Source organism: Eleutherodactylus coqui, chromosome 5, assembly GCF_035609145.1.
Source record: "Eleutherodactylus coqui strain aEleCoq1 chromosome 5, aEleCoq1.hap1, whole genome shotgun sequence".
Taxonomy (NCBI): Eukaryota; Metazoa; Chordata; class Amphibia; order Anura; family Eleutherodactylidae; genus Eleutherodactylus; species Eleutherodactylus coqui.
In genome coordinates this window covers 7767224-7786101 of record NC_089841.1, presented here as the reverse complement: position 1 = coordinate 7786101, position 18878 = coordinate 7767224, and the positions used below count along the sequence as shown (strand labels likewise).

The 18878-nt window shown below is 46.8% G+C and overlaps 2 protein-coding genes across 3 annotated transcripts in view; both read right to left on the bottom strand.

The window, feature by feature from the left end:
- The window catches only part of LOC136627280 (oocyte zinc finger protein XlCOF22-like), a 357854-nt gene that overhangs the window by 255209 nt on the left and 83767 nt on the right, over positions 1–18878 (bottom strand). The window lies entirely within an intron of this gene.
- Positions 1–18878, bottom strand: part of LOC136627276 (zinc finger protein 345-like) — a 46230-nt gene that overhangs the window by 14226 nt on the left and 13126 nt on the right. For both annotated transcript variants that reach the window (XM_066602249.1, XM_066602251.1), the window contains exons 6-8: positions 14601–14676; positions 14409–14503; positions 14177–14279 (exon numbers count right to left, since the gene is read on the bottom strand). In XM_066602249.1, the coding sequence (XP_066458346.1) occupies positions 14177–14279; positions 14409–14503; positions 14601–14676 (274 nt within the window). The remainder of the gene's footprint in view (positions 1–14176; positions 14280–14408; positions 14504–14600; positions 14677–18878) is intronic.

Sequence of the window (18878 nt, the reverse complement as noted above, 5' to 3'; positions counted from 1 at the left end):
TAGGGGATTCAGTCATGTTGATCAGTCATTAGATAACCCTGATTTTGCACCCTTTGTGGATGGATCGAGGTATGGTCAAGTAGGCAGGTTCTATACAGGTTATGTAGTGCTCTCCTTACCCATCTGGAGAGAGAGATCATTCTTGAAAGCAAATGAAAAAACAATATAAAAAAAACAGAAAAATGTACAAGCACTGACGTCAGCTCTCTTGCTGCCAGGAGAGACTGGCCTGAAAACGAAACAAAAGGCCACTCCAAGGATGGCACAAAAAAAGGCAACCGTAAATCATCCGGCTGATCAGGCTGTGAAGACAGCCACACAGAAGCCTAGACTTGATCCTCCAGGGGTTGGGGCAGTACAGGTACCCCCTCAGACGTCACCACCGGTGGATTATGACCTGTTCATTCAGTTACAAAAGCAGGCAACTAAGGGGGGGGGGGGGGGGGGGAGGAACAATGGGAACCAGGAAGAGGGGAAGACACACCTGGAGATAAATGGATGGCATCCAACAAGCCTTGTCTCCCACAGGCCCCTATCCCTTCCTGGCTCCGGCCTCCCATGGAAATACACATCTGTCCAAAACAGCTATGATAGATGTGGTTGCTAGTCACTGGTCTGCCCCAGGATTTAGCGTCACGGCAGCTAAATACACACAGGGCTGCCCGATTTGTGCACAGAACAATGTGGGTAGGTCTGTATAGGCTCCTATGCAGTGCACCCATCGTCCTGACTACCTGTTCCAAAGTCTTCAAGTAGACTACTTCCAACTGCCAAGGGTGGACAGGTACGAGTTTGTTCTGGTCATCCTAGACCTGTTCTCAGGGTAGCCAGTCTGGCATACCCACTCACAAATGCCACTACAAAATCTGATCTCTGAGGTGGCATAGAGTTACAGAGTACCAGAGACAACAGAGTGACCGAGGTACTCTCTCCATGGGAGAAGTGATGCAGAGAGAAATGAAAGTGTTGGGGGTAGAACTGGCCTTTTATGCTCCGTACCATCCTCAAAGCAGTGGTAGAGCAGAAAGTTTAAATGGTACCTTAGAAACTGCGATCCAGAAGGCCATGGCAGAGCTCAATAGACCATGGACCGAGTGCCTACGCTTGTTACGCTTCTCCCTAAGGTACTCAGCTGACAGAATAGGCCTCAGCCCATATGAGGTACTTTTTGGGTCAGCCCCAAAGTTAGGATTGTATTTACCGCGATACCTCCAGATACAGCATGGTAGCCTGACAAACTGTGTTATTGCTCTCACAAAACACCTAACTAAAGTATATTCTCGAGTGTTTGCTTCCCTTTCAGATTTTGAAAACTTAGAGGGAACTCATTCTGTGAAACTAGGAGATTGGGTGGTTACTAAAAGACACGTCCACAAAGCTCTAGCACCCAGACTTGATGGTCCAAAACAAGTGTTCCTGACCATCGCTACAGATGTTCAGCTAGAAGGACAAATCCAATTGGATACACGTGTCTCATTGCAAGAGAGTCTCCCCACCATGATGAACATCATCTCCTAGGTTGTTCAATCCCTGTCATCTTTCTCACAGCTATGGTTCCAGAACGAAGGCTCTGAAGGGTCTAATTCTGGCATCTCAGACCCCTTGTGCTGACTGGTGGGCTGATACTTTCGGCAGATGGAGCCACCGGATTTCATTTTTTTTAAATAGAACTTTAGTGACTATTCTTACTGATATTGCTATTATTCACTGCCTTATTCTGTGCCTTCAAGGAACTTTCCCGAAGACTATTGACAAAGCTGTCCCTGTTATGTATGATGATTAGAGATGAGCGAGCGTACTCGGAAAAGCACTACTCGCTCGAGTAATGTGCTTTATCCGAGTATCGCTGTGCTCGGGTCTGAAGATTCGGGTGCCGCTGCGGCTGACAGGTGAGTCGCAGCGGGGAGCAGGGGAGAGCGGGCGGGAGAGATCTCCCCTCCGTTCCTCCCCGCTCTCCCCTGCAGCTCCCCGCTCCGTGCTGGCACCCGAATCTTCAGGGACGAGTACAGTGATACTCGGATAAAGCAAATTACTCGAGCGAGTAGTGCTTTTCTGAGTACGCTCGCTCATCTCTAATGATGATGCTTTGCCTTTGACTACGGACTCTGAAGCTGAATCTGCTTTCACTCAGCCTTCTTTTCTTGCAGTGCCTACCTATAATACTTTTTGTTTATGCATGCTATGGGAACGTCAGTTGGGGGATCCGAGGAAGTAGTGTAGGAACACCAGCACTTGCCATTAGGGCATTTGTAAGTACCTGACATAGATGTTCGCTTGGCTGCTCTAAAGAAACAAAAAGGAGGAACTGTTGTAGTCATACTATAAATGTGTTTCTGAAAGCAGCCTATGCAAATATGTGTGTATAGTATAATATAATTATATATATATATATATATATATATATATATATATATATATATATATATATCCATCCACCTTCATTAGAAAATAGCTAGCAGTGAAATGGTTAACTGGTTCATTCTTATGCTGGTATCTGAAATATACTCCTACACAAATTCCCAAGACTTAACAAGGTCCTGAGATGAGTTTCTCATGAGAAAGACCTGCGATGCCCACTGCTCATAATAGGGGAGCTGCTCCCCATCTCATCCCTTGGATTCCTTCGGTCCAGATTGGAATATTAATAAAGTCTATGCTACTTGGGTATATAGAAATGTGTTCACATAGCAACATACACCTTGGGCGTAAACATATGTTAATCATTGGTGTCGTTACACACTAGGCCAATCATGAGTTGTTATGATGTTGGGAGGGGTATGCATGTAATTGCAGCGTCATATTCAGTATAACTGTATTGTACTTGCTTTCAATAAACCAGAAGGGTGTGGGGGCTCACAGGGAGGTACCCCTGAGTTCAAATACATATATTCATGCATGAAGCTTCTCATTATCACCAATCTGGAGCAGACCAGTGAAATCTTCTGCAATATGATTTATTCCCATAACACTTTCAATACCGTATATTTTTAAAGAATACCATTAATGATAATCTAATACTGTAATACTGAAAAAAAACAGTTTGTAGTGAAAAGGAGACCTAATAGGCAAAAATGAATGCCATTATCAGAACCTTTGACCCAGGAATATCCAAAAAATATTTTAACAGCCTAAGCACCAAAAGTCGTGTTCCCCAGTGTTATTAGTGCCATCATATTGCAGGTTCAAATCCCATTCCGAGACATAAATGTAAAAAAGAAAAAAATAAATAAATGAAAATTTTGCACCCATTATCCGATTTAACCCCCCCCCCCCAAAAAAAACAGTTTGATATATTTACATCTGTAATGACAAGTCCAATAAATTGAGCACACTTTTTGCAAATCACATCTGGGTCTACCATGGCCTGTGAGCACAATGAGAAGTTAGAATGCAGGTTCAAATCCCATACAGGAACATTTAAAAAAAGAATTTGAGAAATAAAAAACAAAACAAAAAAACATAAAAACACACACATTTGGTATTACTGCATCAGAAAACGACCCATGCAATGAATTGAACACACTTTTTATGCTGGACAACAAACCGTATTTAAAAATTAAAAAGCATTTTGTCTTTTTTTTTGTTATTTTCGCCTCTAAAAAAGCAATAAAAGTAAAAAAAAAAAAAAAAAAAAAAAAAAAATTTACTCCACAATTGTACTAGATAAAATTATAACCCACCACACAAGAAACAAGCACCCATTTGGCCTTGTCAATGGAAAACTTTGAAAAAACTATGGCTTTTGGAATGTGGTTAATGTTTTAGTAAAATCATTTTTTATAGAAAATTGCTTTTCAAAACCCCATATTCATAGAGCTGGAATGTTTTTTATTTCTCCATCTATGGAATTTTCTGCAGGATTTTCCTTTTCAGATGTACCATCCTGAGTTAGAGAGAACATTTTATGGGGTTAAAATGTTTTTGGGAAGGAGAGGGGAGTACAAACGCTTGGCTATCTTTGGCAGCCCCACTGACATACACGGAGAAGATGTGCTCATGGCGAAGCCACCTCTTCACTAGTTTGGTGAGCTTGAAAACCAGACAAAACTTCCGGAAACCAGAATAGGCATTGCAGCCCTGAGGGTGGCTTCACACGAGCGTTTTTGTGCGTACATAGGTGCGCAACTACGTACGTGCAAAAACACTCGTGTATGAAGGTCCATGCATTGCCTTCAATGGAGCCGTGGCTGCGCCCATCACCCCTGAATTGTTTTTCAGGGAAGGGCTTTACATATAACCCCTTCCCTGAAAAACTAGAATTTTAGTGTTAAAAAAAATAAACCAAAAAAACCCGTACCTGTCTGGCGCTGCAGTGTCCCCGCGGGGATGAAAAGAACACATCTGCCAGATGTTCCCTTCATCCCCACCAGCAAAAAGAATTCCCTGCTGCCACATCTGTGACAGATGCAGCAAAGGAATTCCCTAACACAATCAGAGGCAGCTCTCAGCTATTAAATGACAGCTAAGAGCTGCCTCTTGAATGAGTGAGTGCTGCCTCTGATTGGCTAAGCGCAGGGACCAGAGGCAGCTCTCCGCTGTCATTCAATAGTGACAGCTCTCAGCTGATTGGTCACAGTGCTCAGCCAAATCAGAGGCAGCCCATTCAGCAGGCAGGGATTTTAAATCCCCGCCTGCTGAATACTCCTCACAGCAGCGTAGGAAAAGAGCCGACTGGACGCGACTAAGCCTCGGCAGCTTAAGAAAGGGGAGTATTTTTTTTTTTCCGATCACCATTTTTTCTTGTTTTTCAGGGAAGGGCTTATATTTAAAGCCCTTCCCCGAAAAAGAATTACAGGATGCCAGCAGCTGGATCCCCCACCGCAGCTGTCATCTGTGACAGATGTGGTAGGAAATTCTTTATTCTCTGTAGGGATGAAGAATTCCTCTGCTGCATCTGTCACAAATGTGGCAGGTGCAGCAAGGAATTCTTTTTCCTCGCGGGTGCACGCATGTCCTATCTTTACAGGCATGTACCTGTAAAATGCGGACATGTGAACACACCATAGGGAATGCATTGGTTCTAATAGAAGCGCGTTATTCTGCCCGCGTATGCACGCACAAAAACACGCTCGTGTGAAACCACCCTGAGTGACAGGCCTATTTAGGGCTCCAACGGCAGAAGGCTTTTTTTTTTTGTTATTTATGAAACTTATCTCTTTGAGGGAATTTAAAAAAATAAAAAGCTGCACATTTAAAATGTTTGTGCAATTCAAAGTGCAGGAAGACATCCTACGGCTCAGTACAGTCTGGAGAGACCACATTTATGGTCTTATGTTCAGAGCATTTTTTTCTTTGTTTTACTGTTTCGCAATAAAGAAAAACTTTAAAAGCATCGCTGAATTCTAAGACCTACTTTTCTGTCTGAGGGCTCATTTGCTTGCAGAACTAATTGGGGTTTTCATTAGTGCTGCTCTGTGGTACAGAAGACTGATGACTTTTTAGTACACTGTTAGGTTAATTCACAACGGGGGGTACACACACACACTATTTTCTTTTTTTTTTCCACACATTCAGCCTGAAAGATCAAAGCGGTACAAATTATTAAATAAATCAAAAATGATGGATTTGGAAGTCTCATCTAACCCTCTTAGAAGCGCAACATATCAGAAGGGGAAGGGAGGCTTTTTTAATGAAAATAGAAAAACACAAACTTATTTATAAATGGATGGCAATACCACAACTCACAAAAGGTTGGAAAGGTAAGTGGTTCTAATGAAAAGCAGCTGGAGGGTCATCATTACCAGGTCACATGACAGTGTATAAAAAGATCATGTTAGAGAGGCAGAGTCTCTCAGAAGCAACGATGGTCAGAGGTCACCGATCTGTGAGAAACTGCATCTAAAAATTGTGGTCCAGTTTAAAAGATATATAATTTATATACCTAGTTTTCCCAAAAATAAGACAGTCATATATTAATGTTTTGCTCCAAAGCCTGCGCTACAGCATATATTCAGAGATGGTCTTATTATTTCATGAAAAACAATCTACATTTATTCAAATCTAGTCAAGTCATCACATTCTGGATCATAACAACTCTCCAAATGGACTTCCATCAATAATTTCTTGTTATTCAACTTCCTTTAGAACCATTGGCCCCAATTATTGATTTTGTATCTGTTTTCTCTCAGCCTGCATTATTTTATTCCCCCAATAGCACATCTACTTTCTATCTATAAGCAGAGAGATGGTGAGGGAACACTTAGCTAACTTACATTAATCCAAGTCTCAAGGTCCAGATGAATTACATCCTAGGATACTAAAGGAAGCAGCAGAGGTAATTGCTGAACCAGTCGCCATAATCTTTGAAAATTCCTGGAGAACAGGAGAAGTCCCAGAAAATTGGAAAAGGGCAAATGTTGTCCCCAACTTCAAAAAAGGGAAGAAGGTGGATCCAGGAAACTACAGGCCTGAGGGTCTGACTTCTATACCAGGAAAGATCTTTGAACAAATTATTAAAGAGCATGTATGCAAGTACTTGGATGAAAATGGAGTAATTAACCAGCATGGGTTTGTAACAAACAAGTCATGCTAAACTAATCAAATTTCCTTCCATGACCGAATCACCGACTGGGTTGATCAGGGAAATGCGGTGGATATAGTTCATCCTGACCTTAGTAAAGCATTTGACAAAGTATCTCATACCATACTTACTGAAAAAATGACCTGATATGGGATTGACAAGGCAACTGTTAGGTGGATTCACAGCTGTCTGAGTGATCGTATTTAAAGAGTGGTCATAAATGGCTGCACATCCAAGTGGAAGAATGTATCAAGTGGGTTACCACGAGGCTCTGTCCTAGGCCCAGTGGTGTTCAACATTTTTATAAATGATCTGGAGGAGGGAATTGATGGGAAACTGAGCAAACTTGCCAACAACACAAAGCTAGGAGGGATAGCTAACTCTAGGGAAGAGAGAGAGGATTCAAAAAGATCTAGAAAAGCTTGAACAGTATTCAGCAACTAACAGAATGATATTTAACAAGAAGAATTGCAAAGTCCTACATCTGGGCAAGAAAAATGAAAAAAAAAAAAAAAATACAGAATGGAAGGAATTGAGCTAAACAGCAGCACATGTGAAAAAGACTTGGGTATACTAATAGATCATAGACTGAACATGAGTCAACAATGTGATGCAGCAGCCAAAAAGGCAAACAATTCTGGGATGTATTAGGAGAAGCATAGAGTCTAGATCACGTGAGGTCATTATCCCCTCTACTCTTCCTTAGTCAGACCTCATCTGGAATACTGTGTCCAGTTCTGGGCACCCCACTTTAAAAAAAAAAAAAACATAGACAAACTGGAGCAAGTTCAGAGAAGAGTTACCAAGATGGTGAGCAGTCTGCAAATCATGTCCTATGAGGAACGGTTAAAGGATCTGGGAATGTTTAGCAGAAGAGAAGGCTGAGAGGAGACTTAAATAGCTGTCTACAAATATCTGAGGGGCTGTCACAGTGCAGAGGGATCAGCCCTATTCTCATCTGTAAAAGGAAAGACTATAAGCAATGGGATGAAACTGAAAGGGAGGAGACACAGATTAGATATTAGACAGTGAGGGGGATCTATGAGTGGAACAGGTTACCACGGGAGGTGGGGAGTTCTCCTTTAATAGACGTGTTCAAATAAAGGCTGGAGAGACATCTGTCTGGGATGATTTAGTGAATCCTGCACTCAGCAGGGGGTTGGACGCGATGACCTTGGGAGGTCCCTTCCAACTCTACCATTCTATGAAATCGACCCATTTCCTTATGACGGCTTGTGTGCACCAGGCTTTTTTTTTTATTTTCGAGACTATAAATGCCTGAACACACGTCCAATCTTATCCTCGTTTCCCTTAACAATAATTAGAGGTGGGATTTTATTTCCATCCAGACGAATTGCCAAAATACAGGTAACGTGCACTTTAATAACTGGTGGAGGGCATGTAGATTGAGGAGGCTGATAGATTGTGGTTTGACATCCCTGGCCCATTTAATCTACAGCAATCAGGTTGGAAAGTTGGTATTTAGAAAAGTCAATGCCATCAACAAAGGAGGTAAATGCAAGCACATGTGTAATAACGTCAGTATCTTCTAGCTTAAACATTAGTCCATCTTCTTAAATTAAACGCTCTTTATTAAAGTTTTCATTCTGTTAAACAACTTAACCAACTCTATTCCCCCTGCAGAACCCCCCACTCCTCTCATGATGTCCCACCGCATTGTGTAGGATGTGTATGCTAGAGAGTTCAGAAATGATGGAGTCCTGCTCCTCGGCACAACTGCCTTCGATGATCCATTACAAGAGTTCCTGACAGTGGGTCCGTTGCTCCTCTTCCTCCCTTTTGTTTTTTCCACTCTTGTTGAGATATAATAAAGTCACCAAATATCATTCATATATATATTAACCAAGAATATAACCATCCCCCAACTCAGCTGTCCCAAAGTGACATTTTACATCTGGTCACCACCATCATTAGTGTTGTCAAACTACTAGCTTCTGCAAGGTTACCTGTGTCCACTTGTGTTTTCTCTTGGGTCCGCGGGTCTATATTGCTCTCGTCACCAATAGTCAGTCTCTTCAGAGGTGTCAGTCCACATTTTAACATCTACTCCATCCAAGTTTTGTCAGACTGGTGCTCCGGGTTACGTTTAATATACGCCCCCCAGGACAGTGTCGATCATCTTAAGAGAGGGTTCACATCGCTGAAGGAAGCTGTCCAGCCAGTGTTGTGATGCTTTGAATTCTGGGGATATTGCTAACTGTGGCGCCATTGAAAGAGCAAATTCTTGAATATCAGCCCTGCGCACAACCAAAGCCTTCGCTCTCCTGTCAGCAATCCACTCACAGATAATGTCTTCCAGCTCTGGAAACAATGGCTGCCGACCTGACCCACACCGGCGCTTCTTAGCATTACCCTTGCACACCTGTTGACTGAGGTAATCGTAGTCAGCTCGCCATTTTCGGACCATTCGGACATCCAACATCTTCTCTTTGCAGAAAGCCGTCAGGTTTTTGCCCTGGGAGTCCTCCACGATGCCCTTCTTGAACTCGATGGAATAGCTCTTTCTTTTTGCACTCATGTTGTCCGGGGCTTCATCTGTTTACATATAGTACTGTTTAATAGTGGATAGACCCTTCACCAAGAAAAGCAGACACCCCCAAAAGAATCACACTCAAAAGACCCCCCAAGAAATAAGGGTAAGTGCTGGGCTCCCACATACAGATCGGGTGCCGCCGACGTCACTCCTGTCAGGTCCCTTTCTTCCACTGCAGCCCCACCGCTCCAATGCCAGTAGAAGGATCCCGGGAGGGACAACAGCAGGACGACCCGATCTGTGCGAGAGCCCAACTTCCAATCCTTATGGTTAGGCGTGTTTTTACTGCGTATTTGGAGCAGCAAACACACCAACAAAGCCCCCAGCCGCCGACACAGGATCACTTCCAGGGTACGGGATTCATAAATCCCGCCTTCATGAAGCAATGGCTGTGATTGGTTATTCAAAAGCTGTACTGATTGACTGAGCTGTGGAATTTATGAATCCTGTAGCCCGGAAGTGAGCCAAGAACTGACGGAACAGTGCCGTGGCTCTGGAGAGCAGCGGGATGGACCTGGACCGAACCTGCAGGGTAACTGTCATGGCGGACCTGCCTGAAAAAAGTGCCGTAAAAATGCAGTTTTTACAGCCCTTTTCACGTAACTAACGCATTCCTATAGATTTTTTTTTTAAGGAACCGTAACTAAGATAGAATACAAAAAAAATGTTTTAATGACGTGGCAGATAGATATTATCGCGCTCATAACGACCCAGACAAAGAAAACCTATTGTTATTTATCTCACAGGGGGAACGCCGTCCGAATCATTATAAAGACCAATGTCAGAATTGCCTTTTCTTCACCTCCCAAAAAAATGCAATGAAAAGCAACCCAAAAGTCTTCAGTACCTCAAACTGGTATGAAAAAACACTCAACTCTGGGGGATTTTCATCCCCACTTTCCAAAAGCCATGACATTTATTTTTCCGTGCACAGGCTTGTTTTTTTGTGTGTCGAGCTGTAGTCTTTATTCATACCATCCTCTGGGTACTTATGTAAAGCTTCTAGAATTTTTTTTGTGGAGGTCGGTACTACTACAAAAATAACAAAAAGCGATTTAATTTATTTTTAAGTTTTTCCACTTCTGCACAATAATATTTTTTTTTAGCATTGCGGAGATCAAAATACCACAAATTCTTATTTTTCCATTGACTTTTTTTTTAAACAGTTTGCAGTCAGGTCATAGCAGTCTATGAAAATAGTGTGTTCAATTTATTGAAGAAGCCCTTATGGATGCGGTGATACCAAGCATGTGGGGTTTTTCCCCCTTCAGAGGAAAATCACGCAAGTTTAAAAAAAAAAAAAAAAATTATTAATAGTAAAACATTCTTGACATCCCTGTAGGGGACCTGAATCCGCAATACTATGACCACACCGATAATACATTGCAGTACCTCTGTACTGCAATGTATTATCGCTAAGCATAGTAATCATTGGCATAGCCAAATGCCAGACACCATTGTCTGGCATTCGATTGCCATGGCAACCCATTGGCCCTCTACGATTACCTGGCATAGGGCTGATGACAGAGAGCAAGTGCCCTTTCCCCTCTGAATCCTTTACATGTCACGATCTGCATTCTCATTGATACCTGCTGATGCAGTGAGGGGCTGGCTAACATTCATACCTGGCCGTTGTAGATGGCTTGAGCTCAACTTCTGAGCCCATGCCATCCATAGGACAAACGTTCATCTTGGGGAGGGAACTGCTTCCCAGCCAGGATGTTAGCTTACATCTGGTGGCGATAAAGGGAACTCGGCACCAGTGGTCCTAAAATGGACTTTAATGGCCAGCAGGAGATAAAAACATCAAATCACTTTTAATGTTCTTTCTTCACCTAACGGGTTTCTGAAGATTGACAATTCGGTTCCCGAGTTCCCCCCCCCCCCCACCGTATGTCTCCTGCCTCCATGACTGGCTGCCGTCAGTGGATATCACACAGACAGTCTCACGGCGTCACATCTGAGGATCCTCGTAGGAAGAATCCAGGGGGGTTTACTTCAGGCTGCAGTCCTTGTAGATGGATGGAAACCATCAGCAGGTGGAGAGATGGTTCTAGCGGAGCGGGAGAGGACTGAACATGAGGTAAGCTGAAAGTACCTGGGCATGGGGCTGGTGACAACAACCACAGGGGCAAACTAAAAGGACAATGAAAGCAAACTGAAACAGAAGCACTGGGGACCATTCTGTTGTGTTTGCTGTCTGTAGTCAGGGTGTAATCTGTATCCATTACCCCCTTTCTTTTGATAGATAGGGTTTCCTGTGCGATGCAACAAGCTTTTAAGACAAAGGGGGCCTAGACCAGCTCGGAAGCCAATGAATCAAGACAAAAGTGTAACGAGCAGCTTGGCAGCTGATGAATCAAGACAAAGGGGGCACGGGCAGCTGATGAATAGAGACAAAAGGGGCATGGGCAGCCGATGAATCAAGACAAAGGGGGCACGGGCAGCTGATGAATAGAGACAAAAGGGGCACAGCCAGCTCTACAGCTGATGAATCAAGACAAAGGGGGCACGGGCAGCTGATGAATAGAGACAAAAGGGGCACGGCCAGCTCGGCAGCCGACGAAGCAAGACAAAGGGGGCACGGCCAGCTCGGCAGCCGACGAAGCAAGACAAAGGGGGCACGGCCAGCTCGGCAGCCGACGAAGCAAGACAAAGGGGGCACGGCCAGCTCGGCAGCCGACGAAGCAAGACAAAGGGGGCACGGCCAGCTCGGCAGCCGACGAAGCAAGACAAAGGGGGCACGGCCAGCTCGGCAGCCGACGAAGCAAGACAAAGGGGGCACGGCCAGCTCGGCAGCCGACGAAGCAAGACAAAGGGGGCACGGCCAGCTCGGCAGCCGACGAAGCAAGACAAAGGGGGCACGGCCAGCTCGGCAGCCGACGAAGCAAGACAAAGGGGGCACGGCCAGCTCGGCAGCCGACGAAGCAAGACAAAGGGGGCACGGCCAGCTCGGCAGCCGACGAAGCAAGACAAAGGGGGCACGGCCAGCTCGGCAGCCGACGAAGCAAGACAAAGGGGGCACGGCCAGCTCGGCAGCCGACGAAGCAAGACAAAGGGGGCACGGCCAGCTCGGCAGCCGACGAAGCAAGACAAAGGGGGCACGGCCAGCTCGGCAGCCGACGAAGCAAGACAAAGGGGGCACGGCCAGCTCGGCAGCCGACGAAGCAAGACAAAGGGGGCACGGCCAGCTCGGCAGCCGACGAAGCAAGACAAAGGGGGCACGGCCAGCTCGGCAGCCGACGAAGCAAGACAAAGGGGGCACGGCCAGCTCGGCAGCCGACGAAGCAAGACAAAGGGGGCACGGCCAGCTCGGCAGCCGACGAAGCAAGACAAAGGGGGCACGGCCAGCTCGGCAGCCGACGAAGCAAGACAAAGGGGGCACGGCCAGCTCGGCAGCCGACGAAGCAAGACAAAGGGGGCACGGCCAGCTCGGCAGCCGACGAAGCAAGACAAAGGGGGCACGGCCAGCTCGGCAGCCGACGAAGCAAGACAAAGGGGGCACGGCCAGCTCGGCAGCCGACGAAGCAAGACAAAGGGGGCACGGCCAGCTCGGCAGCCGACGAATCAAGACAAAGGGGGCACGGCCAGCTCGGCAGCCGATGAATCAAGACAAAGGGGGCCCAGACCAGCTCGGCAGCCGATGAATCAAGACAAAGGGGGCCCAGACCAGCTCGGCAGCCGATGAATCAAGACAAAGGGGGCCCAGACCAGCTCGGCAGCCGATGAATCAAGACAAAGGGGGCCCGGCCAGCTCAGCAGCCGATGAAGCAAGACAAAGGGGGCACGGCCAGCTCAGCAGCTGATGAATCAAGACAAAAGGGGCACGGGCAGCTAATGAAGCAAGACAAAAAGGGCAGCCGACGAAGCAAGACAAAGGGGGCACGGCCATCTCGGCAGCCGACGAAGCAAGACAAAGGGGGCACGGCCAGCTCGGCAGCCGACGAATAAAGACAAAGGGGGCACGGCCAGCTCTGCAGCCGACGAATCAAGACAAAGGGGGCACGGCCAGCTCTGCAGCCGATGAATCAAGACAAAGGGGGCACGGCCAGCTCTGCAGCCGATGAATCAAGACAAAGGGGGCACGGCCAGCTCAGCAGCTGATGAATCAAGACAAAGGGGGCCCGGCCAGCTCAGCAGCTGATGAATCAAGACAAAAGAGGCACGGGCAGCTAATGAAGCAAGACAAAAAGGGCAGCCGATGAATCAGGACAAAGGGGGCACCGCCAGCTCGGCAGCCGATGAATCAAGACAAAGGGGGCCCAGACCAGCTCGGCAGCCGATGAATCAAGACAAAGGGGGCCCAGACCAGCTTGGCAGCCGATGAATCAAGACAAAGGGGGCCCGGCCAGCTCAGCAGCTGATGAATCAAGACAAAAGGGGCACGGGCAGCTAATGAAGCAAGACAAAAAGGGCAGCCGATGAATCAGGACAAAGGGGGCACCGCCAGCTCGGCAGCTGATGAATCAAGACAAAAGGGGGCCTGGCGAGCTGATGAATCAAGATAAAGGAGGCCCGGTCAGTTCGGCGGCCGATGAATCAAGACAAAGGGGGCACGGGCAGCTTGGCAGCTGATGAATTAGCGCGGCTCTCTTTATTTACATACTGGGTGGTTTAATACAGCCATGTTTCTGTCATGCCGCTATAACAGTTTGTCTTGTCCGGTTTGTCCCTTCTATCTCCCTGTAGTTGCTCTGATGGCAGTAGCCCCTTGCATACTTATTTTCCGCTCACCTCATGTTCAGTGCTCTCCAGTTTAGCACTAAGAGGGCATCATCTCTACATCTACGAGAACTACTGCCTAAAGTATTTTCTTCAGTTATTCCCTTCTTCTATTCCTACTAGCGATACTATTCTCTGTTGTACTCTGCTGCAGGGTCACGTTCTACAACTCCTGGCATCATGCCGGATCTTCTGGATTTGAGCGCTGATACCAGGAGAATGAGCAGTGATGCTGCAGCGTTTACCCGGCTTCTGCCAGGACCGCAGCGGGACTGAAGAGGGGAGAGAGCAGCTCAGTTTATTAAATAGCGAGGTCTAGGAAAGGGATGTTGTCCACCAAGAAGCCTCCAAATCCATGTTCTCCATCCATTACTACATACCTGCAATAGCATCTACTGGAATCTCCTCCACTTCACTCTTACACGGGTGGTCGCCCATCATGTCGTCCTCTAGCTCCACTTTAATAGCGGTCATCTCTTCTTCCTGATTTGGCAGATGTAATAATTCAGTACAACACAGTGGAGAATCTAACAATTACCAGAAAAGACCCACAAGATATTTGACTGCAGGACCCCCATATATAGAGGCACTACAGGGTTCAGCGTCATCTACCTGCTCGTTCTCCAGGACATTGGGGTCTTCCTCCAGAGAGTCCTGGGAATACAGACGGGGACGTCTCTCCGGGGAATTTCTCTCATCGGGTCCATCTGTAGGAAACACAATGATGGAACCGATTGTATGGGATGATGAGATGCTGAGAGCATCTAGATGACCCTCCAGGAACCCCCACACCCCCCTCCTTACACAGATGACTGGTTCGTATATCCGCCTCGTCTGCTTCATCTTTAACTTCAATCTTAACACTAATCAGATTTTCACCCTAAACAGACAAGGGGGGGGGGGGGGGGAAAGGAAAAGGATTTTGTAATTATCATAAAATCTCTCGTCTATTGGGAGACACAGCAAAGACCGTGGGTATAGCTACTGCTACTAGAAGATGGCACTAAGCAAAAAAACTGATAGATCCTCCTGCAGGCACTAAGCTAATCAATTTATATGCAAGCAGTTGGTGCAGGCATACAGGATACGAAAAAGAAAAAAACCCCAAAACAGTCAACACCACAACAGTTTACAACTGCAACTGAACACCAGCACCATGTGCAACTGCCAGAACAAAGTTTCCGACCAGGGTCGTATAATCCAACATATCAACACAGCATGGGCGGGTGCTGGGTCTCCCAATGAACAAAACGAGAAAGGTTTTACGGCAAGTAGAAAATCCTCTTTTCTCGTATCATTGGGGGACCCAGCAAAGACCGGTCCCTCAGTGGTGGGAAAATCAAGGAGGCATGCGGTCAGTTTATAGCAGTCTGTCAAACTCTTCGACCGAGAGAGGTGTCCGCCGTAGCAAGAGTATGCACTTGATAGAAAAAGTGTGCAAAGATGTCCATGTTGCAGTCTTACATACTTGTGCGGCAAAAGCACCATTGTTTACCGCCCACGAAGCCCCCACTGCCCTAGTAGACTGTGCCGTAACACAAAATGGGGGTGCTCTACCCTTGGCTTCGTAGGCCCCTACCACCACCGAATGAATCCAGCTAGAGATGACCACATTGGAAGCCACGAGACCACATTTTGGGCAATCAGGGATCACCAACAGAGTCCGAGCGTCGGAAAGACAGTTTGATCTAGGTAAGCCCATAAGGCTCAAACAAGGTCTAGTCTGTGCAGAGCCCGTTCTTTTGGGTGTACCGCAGAAGGGAAGATTGACGGCAACACAATGCCCTCATTGAGATGGAATGCAGACACCAACTTGGGCAGGGATGACTGAACCGTACGCAAGACAAGCTTATCTTGCTGAAAAACTGTAAAGGTTGGTTTTGCCGACAGCACCGCAAGCTCGGAAACACAATCAATGGAGGTGAATGCCACCAGGGAGGCCACCTTCCAGGTCAACTATCATGCTGCTACCTCCCGTAGCGGCTCGAATGGATGAGACTGCAATGCATCCAGTACGAGGTTCAGGTCCCAAGGGGTATGGAGGAGCAGTATGTGCAACTCCCTGCAGAAAAGTACGCACAGCCAATCTAGATGCCAGTGTTCGGTGAAAGAATGGACAATGCCGTCCATATCTGTCCCTTGAGGGAACTAGAAGGCCCATTTAGACGATTATCGCTCAATAGCCATCTTTTGAGCCATAATAAAATAAATCTTGTACAGCGCCAACTTATTCCGCAGCGCTTTCAGGTAATTTTTTTATTTATTACCCCCCACCAAGCTGGGTACTCATTTTACCGACCTCGGAAGGATGGAAGGTTGACCTTGAGCCAGCTACCTGAATCACGCGGGGATTGAACTTGCAACCTTCAGGTCGTGAGCGAGAGCTTACACTCTGCACCACATGAGACTCTGCCAATAATCGTTGGGTGTAAATATGCCCATCTTTCACTTTTCTGCCAAACAATTGATCTCAGTTTGGCATGAAATCCATCGTTTGGCAGAACAGCCAATAAGGACCGCACGCTGTGTTCTTCCCGGAGAGCGCTGATAACATGGTCTTAGCTGTCAGACCCCTGGCAAAACAAAGGGAATTTATTCAGAGAACAGCGGGTGGTCTGTTTCATGACTACAGCTCCAGGCGGTTCACACGCTACTAATTGGTACTAATAGGCATTAGTACTAATTAGTAGCTTATGCAAAATTATCGCTCAAAAGCCATCTTTTGAGCGATCATCTTTGTGTCTAAATGCAACTTAAGGCCCAGGCAAGACAGAGGCGCATAGGGTGAAAACTCCTTCGTTCGCACCCAAGGATGAAACTCTTCCACCTTCAATGGTAAACCCTCAACGAGGATAGCTTCCTAGCCTTGATCATCATTTATATCACTGATTCTGAGAATCCCTGGGCTCTCAAGACCAACAGCCATGCCGTTATACGTAGCGTAGATAAATTCTGGTGGAAGAGGGGTCCCTGTAAGAGTAGATCCTCGCAAAGAGGGAGATGCCACTAAGCATCTGCCAGCAGCTTGATGAGGTCCAAGTACCAAGCCCGTCGAGGCTAATCTGAAGTGATGAGAATCACTGGAAGGCCTTCCATCCTGACCCTCTTGAACAGTCAAGGGATCAGTGGAAAGGAGGGAGCGTGTGGAAATGAAACTCAGTCCATGAAGTCACTAGCACGTTCACCGCTTGTGCCTGGGGATCCTGAGACCTGGCAACAAAGATCGGTCACTTGTGGTTGAATCTGGACGCCGTCAATTGGAACATCTGGCTGTCCCCATCTTTGACAAATTGCTTCAAAGACTTTGGGATGTAACTCCCAATCTCCTGTATCGACCGTTTTCCTGCTGAGAAAAATTGGCTATCCAATTGTCCACACCCGGAACGTGGACTGCCAATAGTGCCGGAAGATGGTCATCGGCCCAGGTCAAGATCCCCGCTACCTCCTCCATGACTCCTCTGCTGCGAGTTCCGCCTTCATTATTTATATATGCGACGATAGCTGTTGCCTGTTTGAGCCTAGACTGGGCACCCAGTCAGCTGATGGGCGAAGTGATGGAGTGACCGAAGAATAGCCCGAAGCTCCAACACGTTGATCGTTAACTTGGCTTCCTGTTTTGTACAAGTCCCCTGTGCCACCAGGTTCCATAGAGTAACACACACACAAGCCGGAGAGACTGCCATCTGTGGTAAGGACCTGCCATTGAAGGAGCAGAAACAATCACACCAGGTAGATCCATGGGAAGTCTAGCCACCAACGAAGGGAGTGCTGTGTCTTCAGTGGGATTCTGATCTTCCGATCAAGAGAACTCACGGCTTTGTTCCACCTCGGCAGAATGGTCCACTGGAGGGGCAGAGTGTGGAACTGGATGAACGGAATCGTGTCCAAAAAAAAAAAGTGAACACAATCAATCCCAGCACTCTAATGCAATGGCAAATAGTTACCGGATGCTGGGTTTGCAATGAGCGAACCTGTCATTGGAGATGGCACTGCTTCAATGTCGGGAGTAATACCCGGGGCTGAGCCGTTTCGAAACAGAGTCCCAGAAACTCCAGGCGCTGTGACTGTGTGAGAGACGACTTTTGGTGGTTGATGATCCATCTGAAGCTGGACAGCGTGTCCAGCGTGATATGGAAACTCTCCAGGTTGGACCGTCGTGTTGGGGCCTTTATCATGAGATTGTCCAAGTATGAAACGGCTACATTCCCCTTGGAGTGAAGGAGAGCCATTACTGCGGCCTACACCTTTGTATAGAATCGAGGGACTGTAGCCAATCTGAACGGCAGCGCTGTGAACTGGTGGTGCTTGGCTAGTGAACTGGAAGAAAATCGCTGGTGCACAGGACAAATGGGGATGTGAAGATAAGCATCTTTGATGTCTATACACTACAGGAACTTTTCGGGAACCATGGAAGCAACGACTGAAAGCAGAGAGTCCATGCGGAAGTGCTGGACCTTCACATGATTCAACCTCTTTAGATCCATCCTTCTTGGGTACCACAAATAGGTTGGAATGAAAACCCAGGATTTAAGCCACAAAGTTCAGCGTGTGGCTATTGATGCTGCGAAGCACGTGCCAAGAGTCTAGCCGCGTCTAAGGAAGCTTTGAAGATAAATCTTCCCGTCTGGCCTATATGACGTGCAATGTCTGCCAATTCTTCTGGGGGAGAGCCAGAGAGAAAGCCTCTACACAATTGTTTTGCCCAGTTCGTGGTGGCTCTACCAACCCAGGTCGAGGCAAACACAGGCCTGAGGGTCGAACCTACTACCTCGAAAGAGAATTTAGCTAGTGATTCTATCTTCCCGTCACGGGTGTCCTGGGGAATATGAGGCATCCGCCATAGGCAGGGTGCTGCATTTTGCCAAACGGGACACAGGTGGGTCAACGGTAGGTGAAGACGACCATTTCTTTACTAACTCCTCACGAAAGAGGTACATGACGTCTTGCAGTTTACGTATCGTAAAGCGTTTGTCGGGAATGTTCCATTCCCCGACTTAAAAATATATATAATCCATCTCAAACTCTTTGTGAAGCAGGAACGTCTCTGTAGACCGTTTTGGCCACGTAAAGGAAAGACTCCAC